General features: G+C 38.8%; 1 protein-coding gene and 1 long non-coding RNA gene across 2 annotated transcripts in view; both read left to right on the top strand.

Moving 5' to 3' along the window:
* The first annotated feature begins 4,531 nt into the window (after positions 1–4,531).
* On the top strand, positions 4,532–5,293 carry LOC131332158 (uncharacterized). The gene is made up of 2 exons (XR_009201610.1): positions 4,532–4,608; positions 5,057–5,293. It is a non-coding gene; the product is annotated as an uncharacterized LOC131332158 (long non-coding RNA).
* Positions 5,294–7,286: 1,993 nt separating this feature from the next.
* Positions 7,287–11,983, top strand: part of LOC131332146 (MDIS1-interacting receptor like kinase 2-like) — an 88,290-nt gene continuing 83,593 nt past the window's right edge. The window contains exon 1 of the mRNA XM_058366226.1: positions 7,287–7,350. Within this exon, the coding sequence (XP_058222209.1) occupies positions 7,320–7,350 (31 nt within the window). The 5' untranslated portion in view covers positions 7,287–7,319. The remainder of the gene's footprint in view (positions 7,351–11,983) is intronic.

Raw genomic sequence — 11,983 nt, 5'->3', positions numbered from 1 at the left:
TAGAAAAATTAACATATTTAGTTATTAGTGTCCTTGTGTCGTGTCCGTTCACAAAGGTACGTTTTGAAAAAATTTCAGCAGAGTATCCCCTGTTTTTGAACCTAGCCTGACGTCTCGCGTCTCAGTCAATACAACAAAATAACAACAGGAACCACATCAGCAAAAATCTGGATTCACAAACACCATTGGAACAGTAACAGCCAAACAGAAATTCAAAAGGGGCATCTATATATTTCACCCATTCATTACTAATGGTAGCATGACATTACTAATGCTAGCATCACCTTACAGTCCACAGAAAAAGAGAAAGAAACCATACTATTGATACATGGCTTCGGAAAAGAGAAAAAACTTCCAATAAACTTCCAATACATAGCTCTAACATAGGTACAATTGAGATAATTCATTATCTGTTGATCTCTAATCTGTTACATCCAAGAGTACATTACAACCAGATGGATTGAGATAATTCATTTTTGAAAAGTTGGATGAGCAAAACTGGATTCACAAACACCATTGGAACAGTAACAGCCTCTTCGATATTTTTTTAATCTGAACAGCTTCTTTGCTTGCTGCAGTAACTTCACCTTCTCTTTACTATTTCTTGGCCGTAGTCATGTCCGCTTGAACTTCTCCTACGTCAACCAATCATCGCGACACTTTCCAACAACTCAGCTAGTTTGGATGGGAAAATATCAGGACATCTTATATCTCCACCATCAAGGTCAGTTTCAACTTCTGCACAAGTCAAACCAGATAAATGGTTTATTGACGCTATAATTGTTATACTGAAACTCAAATGGGTTAGAGAAATAAAGAAGAAACAATTTGTTTCCAATAACAGCTCCTGCATGCACAAGAAACTGGTTTTTCAGAAGTCCAACTACATCTGCTAGAAAATTTCATGAATGACACCATAGGAGGGAAATGGAAACAGGCTGTTACTTGCGCTTCCTCTCCCGTCTCGGTGGTTCAATCCAATTATCACTGACAATTTTCTTGAAGTCCATCTTGTTCTCATCCTTCAACAATATCAATGCAAAGGAAACAATTAATTAACAGTATACTTCAGACAAACATTAAGTAAAAATGAATAAAGCAGTTCAGACAATTCTGGAACACCTGTACCTTCTCATCATCAAAGTTATACAGATCAGCAGCTGCACCAACCAAGAGAAGTTGCACTTAGCACCAATTGCAAAATGCATGAAGTCAAAATCTTAATTTAATAAGTACAGATAACTATCATACTGTCATCCATTTTGAATTTGATTGCATCTTCTGTGAACTTCTTCATCTTAGCATCAAGCTCAGCAGTTGCCTCTTCTCCTTTAGCAATGATCCGATCTATATCCTCATCAGTTATTGTGCTGTCCTTGGAACTAAAAACCATTTCAGCACCAAACCTCACCATTTGCAGCATCTCATCTTTGTTAACAGCTGCCGAAAAAGAAGCCAGTGATTATCAACTCATTTTACTCGCGCAAATTTATCATGATGACTTAATCACTAGGGGAAACCACTCACTCTTTTGCTCTGCTAATCGCTCTTGTTGGATCACCAAAGCATCAAGAGCAAGCTTTTTATAAGCCCTCTCGATCACCTTTTCCTCAATTGTATACTGTTTGTAATCAATTTGGACAAAACAGTTATTTTGATATACAAAAAAAATGCAAACAAAGTATCCAGGATACAGTTCAGAAACAAGCCAACCTCAGTACAAAATGCCAGGAGGATATATCACGTGATTGTTATATATGTAGAAACTAAAATGATTTAATTACTATCCAATTTGTTCAAAAAAAAAATACTATCCAATGGGTCAACATAAACAAATATTCATCGAAAATTAATACAGAGGTAGAATGCCAGAAGGGTTTCCTGCCCCCTTTCTCATTACCCAGCTTTCTTGTACAATTGATTTTTACAATCAACTCATCTAATTTAGCCAATCAAACTGACCACAGAAAATTCCCAATTTCGTATTGTATGACAAACACTAATTTTTGGGGGTCCCCAAATTTTGGAACCCTAAGATGGACAATCTAGGGCTCATCAACGAGAGAGAGAGAGAGAGAGAGAGAGAGAGAGAGAGAGAGAGAGAGAGAGAGAGAGACCTTGGCAATGGAGCTTCGGGTGGGAGATTCAATTTTCGCAAGTTTACCGTGCTTCGACCTTCCCTTCCAGTAGTACGCCACAGAAAGAGGGAGAGCGTCGGCGGCGGCGCGCGGTGGAGAGTCGTTGGCGGCTGGGCTCGTCGGTCGGAGTGGAGGGAGATAGAGAGGTCGGGCAGCGAGGGTGGGTCTTTCAGACGTGAGAGACAGGGCGTGCGAGAAGTGGAGACAGGGCCTGCGAGAGGTGGTGGGTCTTCGGCGGTTGGGGCTAGTCGATCGGAGCTCGTCGGTCGGAGGGGAGGGAGGTGGAGGGGTGGGTATCGTTCTGGAGAAGCAGAACGGGAAGTGAAGGCAGAAGAAGGGAAGTCGATGGTTTTTAGGGGTGGAGTGAGATTTAATCTCAGCCCTTGAAATGGAGGGCTGAGATGGGGTGTTTGTTTGGGTGTTTTTGTGGGTGTCTACGGAACCGGCCCCTATATATATATATATGTTTGTGCATAGTGCAAGAGAGAGAGAGAGAAGCCGAGAGGAGAGAAAGGGGAGAGAGGCCGAGAGAGAGGGAGAGAGGTGGAGTGTGTGGTGTGTTTTGTTCATTTGCACAAGCTACCTTATAGCCCTAAGTCTAATTATGACCATGCCAACCCATTCTAAGCTACTTTAGTCATAACATAGCCCATGATTTTATTCTTTCTTCCAAGCAAGACTTTCCTAGGACTAGACAAGTCAAAAACCCTTCATAATAACCTAGGATTTGGCCTAGAATGGAAATGACAAGTCATGGAAGGCTATGACTTGATTGAAAGACTTGAAATGACAAGACCATGGAACAAATCCATGGGAGAGAGAGAGAGAGAGATATGGCCGGCCATGGGGGGAGGAGAGGAGCCCAAGTTTTTGCTATAAATAGGACCCCATATTCACCATTCAATTCACACATTCACCTAGCAACTTCTCTCTCTAAGAAAGTCTTGTATTCTTGCTCGTTCTTGCCTAGTTCTTCTTTGTTTTTGAAGTTCTTCTTGTGTTCTTCAAGAAACTCACCCAAAAATACCTTTTCGATCCATAAAGTTTAGTAGTTTTTGTAACACCTGTTCTGAGCATGCACGTGCATCGCATATGACATTTAATTTTATGTTGCATAGGTCATGCTAATTGTTACACGTGTTGGGTTATCGTTCACATATCATTCATAAATTGTTTAGCGACACATGATTAAGTTTGAGGGTTTAATTAAGTTAATTAAAAGGGTTTGGTCTTCGTAGGGAGAATGAAGGGTGGAGATGAGTTATGACACATTTAAACCTATACACCAAACCTCATGGGATAATTATTTCCTAATAAACCTAGCTTCTACGGTATTCTACACCATTCCACACCCCTCCACTGTTTCCTTTGTATCACGTAGAGAGAGAGAGAGAGAGAGAGGAAGAAGAAGAAAAAGAAGAAGAAGAAGAAGAGGAGGAGGAATTGGGGAAATCTAATTGAAGGTAAACCCAATTTTATACCTAATCTATGTTTTGGGTTTTGATCAAACATGTTTATACCTGGATATTCTTGTAGTTTAAATCCTAATTGGTTCATAAGAGAATGGATTTTAACCTAGCAAATTCGTCCATATGTGGGGCATGTCTCAATTAGAGCTTGAACATAATTGAATTTGTCCTGTTCTTAGCGAATTTTTCTCACAGACTTTCCGACCTTGTAATTTTCTGGAATTTTTACTAGAGATGGATATGCATGTCTAGTTTATTGGGTAAAATTTTCAGAATTTATTTCAAAGAGGGGAAAAAGTTAAAAATCGCGCACCGAACTGCTGCTGTGAAACTCGTATTGCTGACTGCACTGACACAAGTTGGGAAAACAGTCATATCTCCTAGCTCGAGACTCGAAATCACATTCCCCTTGTTTTGCTGAAAACTAGACTCGTAGAACCTTCCAAAGGTGCAACCCATGCTCTGTGGTTATGCCTGAGCAGTAACAGATTTGCTGTTTAAGTTGACCCAAAATCTGTCTCTGCACCAGTTTTAGTATTTGTTAAGTTATAATCGCGAGGCCGTAGTAAGGTTACCCGAACTCCGTTTTTTATGAATGACCTGTCGATTCGAAGAGGAAGAAGTTTACTTTTCAATGGTTAAAGTGTCTTTCTTCAATTCATGATTATGTTTCAGATACGGTCAGAACAGTACATGTTGGTCATGGTCTAAGCCTTATTCTTGGGAATTCTTGTATCAAATCTCATTGAATCATCTTTGGAGCATTAAAACACATCATCCATCGTTTTATTGCATTGGTCTCATTCAGTATCATACTAAGGATGGAGATTAAAAAGAAGATCTTATGCTAGACTTATTGATGCATTTTACTTGCATTTTATCATGAGTTGGAGTATGAAATATACTAAGTATAGTGTCATTCATATTCTAGGATCGGGGGACGAGTCTCCACCTCAAGGTTGAGAAGGAGGCGTTTCGCTTTTGTCTTTTGAATCTTTAAGGTGAGTGTGCTATTTCATTAAAGTGGTTAGCTAAAAATAAACTTATCCTTTTTCTGCAAATGTTGGGAATTTTTGACGGTAGTGATATGGATCAAGTTGCTTGAAACATGATTTATTTCAAGAGCATGCCATAGCTGTATTGTTGGATGGAATTGTTTTCTTCTTGATGTACACAAGAAGGGTATAAATTGTCTGTATGCTGTACACAAACAGGGTATAAATTGTTGGAAGTACCATGTTCACAGGGTCACGGTACCGTCATAACTCCTGGTTGCGAGGGAAGCAACCCTATGGCTTCTTGAAATATTGTTGCTTACTTAATGGTTTGTGAAAAATAGTATGTTTCTTGCTAAATATGATTAGAAGCATTACTCGATCCATGTTTGCTCGTGTAAATTGTTTTATGCTTTCCGCTTGAATGAAGTAGTAACACTCACAATCCTTTCAGGTAACTAAAGTAGGGTTTTGGTCCACTACTGGTCTGACAGGCTGTAGGAGCGAGGACGAGGGTTGACTTGGTGTCCTTTTGGCATAGTACATTTTGTGATATCAATTTTTGGAGAGTTGTCGTACCTTATGTGGATGCAACTCATCTTGTAAAGTTCTCTTGTAAATTTTATTTTGGAAGCCGGTTGTAATATACTTAGTTGACATTGTCTTGCGTTTATGGAATGAATTTCATTAAGGTTGATATTAAGCTTTCATTAAGACTGATTATGTTAATCCTTCTAGAGCGGGTCGTTATAGTTTTAGTCAAGGTCAAGTTTCGAGAGAAACCTTTCCCTTTCGAAACTTCTGGAAGCATACCGTAAGAAGTTACTCCGCCCGACGTACTTTTTCTCTCCGTAGTCGTCACTACCGCCAAGAAGGAAGGTAGGATATTCTTACCCCTATCTCTAAGTATAAGTAGGATTCCCTTGTTCACTAACTCTACGTATAGTATAGAATCGTATGTGAAAAGTAGAATGTCAAAATATAACTTTCTTAAAACATTTTCTCTAAGTAGATAAGGTTATCTATCGTTTATAAAGGTTGGAATGCACGATTATTAACGAACTTATTTTCGCTAATGGAGGTATAAGCACGTTAGAATAATCGACTTATAACTCCAAATAAACATATGTTGTTTAGAATTTCTCAAAAAGTAAGATAGAACGATTTTCGAAAGATAAGATTTTAACGCTTATTTGAAGTATTCATATTTTGATCTTTGAATGATTTCGAGCATGATTAGTAATATTGAGTTGAATGATCTTGCTAGTGTAGTTTCAAGATTTCAAGGAATGATGTATGTTTACTTTTGTGAAAAGCCCTACCGCGAAGTTTATGCATGAAAACGAGACACGAAAATCGAGAAAGTAGAAACATGCCACCTAGGGTGTGGTTAATGAAAATGCGTGTTTGAAAAGGGTGAAATGTTTTGAAAATCGCAATGTGGCCAGACGTGGTAGCCCATTTGTGTGGTGTGAGTTTTGTGTGTGTTCCAATGGGAATCCGGGATAGCGGAACCATTGTGAGGTTGTGTGCGTTCCCATGGGAACCCGGATCGGCGGAACCATGGTGAGGTATGGCTTGGTTATCCGCGGAGAGGAACCAAAGCAATGTGTGCTAATGGAAACCCGGCGCGACGGAACCATTGCGAGAATACTCGGGAGACCGGCGCGGTGGAACCGAGGTTGGGTGTGTAAAACGAATTTTGAAAATGTTGATTTGGTAAATGGAAAGTGAAACAGTGACACGGTTTACGAGATGTCGCGTAGGAGAAACTCAGAAAATCATGGACACCAACGATAGCTTGGATAATGAATGCGGATGTGTCATTGTTTACTATTTTGTTAGATATGCATGTACTAAATGGAAATTGTTAATTTCGATGATCTCATGTTGTTAAGTTAAGGGTTAGAGGGTTTGGGTTATTCTATCGAGCTTTCGTAGCTCACGGTGTTACCCTTGGTGACCCTGACATATTATATTGGTGGTAACGCCGGTATAATGTGTCAGATTCCATAGATGAACAGAGTGAACTCTATATCTTGGAGGCTTTTGGAGCCGAGGAGCTAGCCAGGATGGAAGAAAAAGCAGAGCAGTAGTTAGGAACCTAGTCTACCCTCCTTTTGTTGAATAAAGATTACTCTGTTGAGATTATTCTGTAATATTGAGCCAGACTCATTTAGTTTTTTAATAAAATTGCCTATTTAACGTTCCCAAAATTCGGGGCATTACATCCCACATATGTAAGTGATATATAATAGATATTGCAAAATTAGTAATGAAGAGTATGTTGGTGCATTTGATAGATAGTTCCATGGCACGGAGACTTGAGGTCGAGGTCTACAGGTTGAAACACGGGGCATGCGAAAATATGTCAGAAGCAGCATGTTTTTTTTCTTAAATTGACTTTTGGCGATGCAAAATTCTCATCGGCAAAAGTGGAAACTCTTTGATTTTAATACCCCTTTTTACCGACGCAATACCATTTGCCAACAAAAATTGCCGATACAAACCCGCGTCGCTTTAACTATGCTTTTGCCGATGAAGGACAATTCATGTCGGCGAAACCCTTTCCCGACATATCAACGCCGACATAAAATTTTTCATCGGCGAAAACCTTTGCCGATCCATATACACTTTTGCCGATGTACTTCATTGTGTCACCAAATTTGCATTTTGTTGAAGTGTAGGTGGGGTGAAAGGTCACTTCGGACCAATAAATGCTTTGGCATTCAACCCAGATGGTAAAAGGTTTGTTTCTTTGAGTTCTGGTGCTTCTTATTTCCTAGATTAAACTTTTTAAACTAATGATGACAAAAGCTTATGAGTTTAACTAGTATAATTCTTGTCACGGGGGTCGCAGTTTATCTCGTTAACATATAGATGCATTCTGTCTAAAAACCTCCTTAGGATATGGAAGCAGTGGCGAATCCAAGAATTTGCTACAAGGAGGTCACCCCTTCAAAATCGGCCGGCCGGCCGTATACGTTTGAAGGCCCATCAATTTTTATTATTAATTTGAAAAATGAGTATATAAATCTATAGCATATATTTTTCTTGCAAGTGTTAGTTAATTTTGAGCTTGTAGAAAAACTAAACAAAATGTAAAATATTAAAAAAAATAAGTATTTATATATATATCAGTCCCCTTCAGGTAAGGGCGCCCTTACCTTGTTAAGGTAAGGGCTTCCCTTTTTCTCCCTTTTCCCGATCGAATTTCGATGATCCAAGCCGCTCAATGTGTTCAGAACGTGATTTTAAGGGTACCCGCGAGAAATCAGCAAAAAAAAATATTAGGAAGGGCTTCATTCGAACAGTTTTTATTTGAACCGTTCGATAAAAAACAAACAAAAACCACTCGGATAAAGCCCTTCCCGGTCATTTTTTTGCCGATTTCTTGCGAATACCCTTAAAATCACGTTCTAAACACATTGAGCGGCTCGGATCATCGAAATTCGATCGGAAAATGGGAGGTCCTTACCTTAACAAGGTAAGGGCGCCCTTACCTGATTGAATCTGTATATATATATATATATATATATTTTTTTTTGATCCGCAATAAGTATTTTTATATGAAACTAATAGTTATAACACTCCCTCCATCCTGATTTGTTTGTCCCCCTTTTGACTTACTTCTGTCTCAAATTGACTGTCCAATTTCAAAAAATATTGGGTTAGATTATGTACATTTCCTTTTTTGCCCTTTATCCTTTTCGTTTAAGTTGTACTCCTACAATTCAAGTAATAATAAAAAATCAACAACAGCCTGAAAAAACCGGAAACTTTCTTTTGTTTTTTCATTGCATTTCTAAAGATTAGATACATAGAGTCAAACTATACACCAGATTCTAGAGATCTTGAAAAAAAAGAATTCTGGGCGTGGTAGATGTTAAGCAAGGTTTAGTTTGAGTTTAGAAGAGATATGGATTGGTGGAGAGGGTGAGCTAGGAAAGGAAAAAAAACGTGGAGGAAGATTAGATTACTATGGAAAGAGAAGAAGTATTTCTATTGGAAGTGGAGTAATTTGAATTTTAGTGGGAAACCATCTCTCGAGTAATAAGAAAGAGAATGATTTCTATTGGAGAGTTGAGTCTATATAGTGGGAAACCCCACTTCTGTGAGGGAAGGAAAATGTTTGAAATTGAGGAAGATTTTGAAAATTTGAAATTGAACCTTATTTCTGCCCGCCAAATGCCAATTACTTTTGGAACCATTTAAACACTAGAGCAGATTTCCAAGATTTTAGGCTATTTAATATATTCTACGTTTTTTTTTTCAGGGGGATCACGTGACCCTTTTGTGCCTACACTGGATCCGTCCCTGTTTGGAATTATATGACTTGTAGCTCATTAAAAGATGACTTACCATAGCTTGAGTAATTTCGGTTATTGGTTCGTTTTGAAATATTGTGGATATGGATTTTCTTTGTGCATGGCTAGCCATATTTTGTTTTCTCAAATATGGTGCACACCTACACGTTTTGTTGGGAGACAAAAGTAGGGAATCCAAACAGCAAAAGCTAAATGATCAGGACTAATTTGTTTGCAGAATTCATAAGGGTATTTAGGCAGAGCTGGCATAAAATCCAACTACAAGCAATGCACAAATAGGAAACACAGACTCAGTATCAAGAAGGTCAACTGGAGTACAGTGACCAGGGGAAAAGGGTAATGACTCATTAAACGTGACATCTACACAAACAAAATGATGACGTAGAGATGGTGAGTAACACTTTTACCCTTTCTGAGTAGAGGTGTCAAACATGCGTGCCGTGCTGTGCCGTGCCATTCAACTTCCGTGCCAACTGTGCTTCGTTCCGTGCCGTACCGTGCCCATTTACTTAAATCGTGTCGTGCCGTGCCGTGCCATTTTCAATCGTGTCGTGCCGTGCCGTGCTCATTTATTTAAATCGTGTCATGTCGTACCGTGCCATTTTTCAATCGTGTCGTGCCGGGCCGGGCCCATTTACTTAAATCGTGTCGTGCCGTGCCGGCCTGTTTTTTAATCGTGTCTTGTCAGGCCGTTTTTCAATCGTGTCGTACCGTGCCGGGCCCATTTACTTAAATCGTGTCGTGCCGTGTTGACCCGTTTTTTAATCGTGTCGTGTCGAGCTTCGTGCCGTGCCCGTTTTACTTGGTCGTGCCGTTTTTAATCGTGTCGTGCCCATTTAGAGGTGTCAAACGGGCCGTGTTTTCTGTTCCTATTGCTGTTTGTTTATGTAAACTTCATCGTCTTGGCAAACTACAATTTGGTTTACAAAGACTTTGTCCACAGAATTGTGTTGCTCATTTTGACATGATAGCTTGCTCAATAATCTACGGAGATATTATTTATTTCTTGACAATTGCTCAATATAATTTTCCACTCATATTGTGTCCACAGAGGCCTATGAAGCGATAGCTAATTGTTATACTGACTTACTGAGCTTGGAGAGCTCGAGCGAGCTGGGATTTTCTATGACAAGTTACAAGTACATTTCACTGTTACAGGCAGATTGATTTGCTCTTTGTATCAGATAGTTCTTTTTCCTCATTTTGTTGTGTTGATGGATGAATTTATTAAGCGTTAAATGACTTTGGGATAGGAAATTTTTTTTTATTCCTTTACTTACTGGTGGCAATAATTTTCTTATCTTTTTTATCGTAATAACTAATAAGCACATTAGGTTGATAACAACCCCACTACTCAGGGAAAAAAAAAGAAGCAAAAAACAATAGAAACTCCTAGAAGTTTGGAAACTTAAATAAGATGTGCAACGGCCGGAAAACAACAGCTTCACCCATAATGCACATTCTTCAATCTTGACATCACTGATACATGAGCTGCTGGGCAGCAGCAACATTCTGAAAGCCAATTCTCCTAAGAAGAATACATTTCAAACTCCTAATTTCACCACAAAAAGAACAGAATACAAAATCAAAACATCCATCCTGTAGCAATCCATTTTGACAAGCAAATTTTCCCAAGAACAATAGTACATTCACTACAACAAATAAGGCCTTTCATAGCATGCCAAAAATGCTATAGTATGATATACATAATACATAGTGTTCCAAAGAACGCCTTATTAGCCGATGCAATTAAAAGTCTTTGCTTTCAATAGCGTTCCACCTCCTAATCATAGCAGAGAGAGCCAGAGAAGAAAACCACCATTAAATACAGGAGTACAAGGCAGGAGAGTAAAGTTCAGAACAGAATGGTATAATGGAAAAGGATGGAGTAACACAATAGAAATGAGACACGAAGAACATTTTGGCCCTCTAATGGTAAAAATTTTTCCTCTCACACTGATTATCAGTACGGGGAGGCACACACGCAGTCCACTGCTACTTTCAGTCGCTTGTCCTCATCCAAAGTCCACCTCCCTACCCTTTGCCTAGCTAGGTGAAGGGATTTATCCATCTGCATTTATTAAACAGATGTACATAGGTATCATGTTACTGATGTATTGCCAATGCACCCAAAGCTGAAGCATTAACACAAGCCTGTTTATATACAAAATTGTACAAAATCTATCACTGAGTTAACATTTTGTACATCTACACGAACCAAAATTGTTTAACACAAGCCTGTTTATATACTTAAGACAAATAGCTAATAAAATTAAAACATCGTACAACTTTCCTAACAACAGAATTAAGCTTAAATCCAAGAATTGCACTAAAAATCCCTTGCACTAATCATTTTAAAGTCAATTTATCTTCTTTTCATGGGACTCGTTTGCAATCACAAGGCATCAATTTCCTCTTTTTAGAGAAACTCGACCATGAGTTTTGCAGAACTTAACAATACAGAATTAATCATCAAGAAGTAAGAATCAGGGTAGTAGCATAAAAGTATTGATTTCTCATCCTTCAGCAGCAGCTAAATTTCATCAAGAATGCATGAAAGCTGGTAGAATTACTTTACAAGTTACAACCCTAAACTAAACCTAATAACCCATTCAGAAGCATGAACAGTTGGATAGTGGACTAATAAATAGGCAAAAAAAATTTAAATAGGCAAAACAGACCACACTTGTTCAAAATGCAAACTCACGGACAAACTCACTGACTTTGTTCAAAATGAAAAATCCAGGGCAAACTCACTGACTTTTCCCAAGTTGTTCTTCGCCGCCTCCACGCTCATAAGATGCCTTTGACAGTTGGACCTAGACCATACTCCCCTGAACTGGGAATTCCTTCCCTCCATCTTATCAGTAGCAACCACAAAGGGGGCAAAAAAGAACAAAACCTTGAGAAAAACAAAATGTAAATAGCCAAGTGTAAGAGAATTCAAACATCAAGACTTCAAAAATGCATATGCTGGAACAAGTAACAAACCTTTCCTGTCAAATTCTGGTCATGAATTGCCTTGGAATTTGTAGCAGGAGGAACACACACAC

The sequence above is a fragment of the Rhododendron vialii genome, chromosome 7a (assembly GCF_030253575.1).
Source record: "Rhododendron vialii isolate Sample 1 chromosome 7a, ASM3025357v1".
Classification (NCBI taxonomy): Eukaryota; Viridiplantae; Streptophyta; class Magnoliopsida; order Ericales; family Ericaceae; genus Rhododendron; species Rhododendron vialii.
This window is presented reverse-complemented; position numbering and strand designations above follow the sequence as displayed.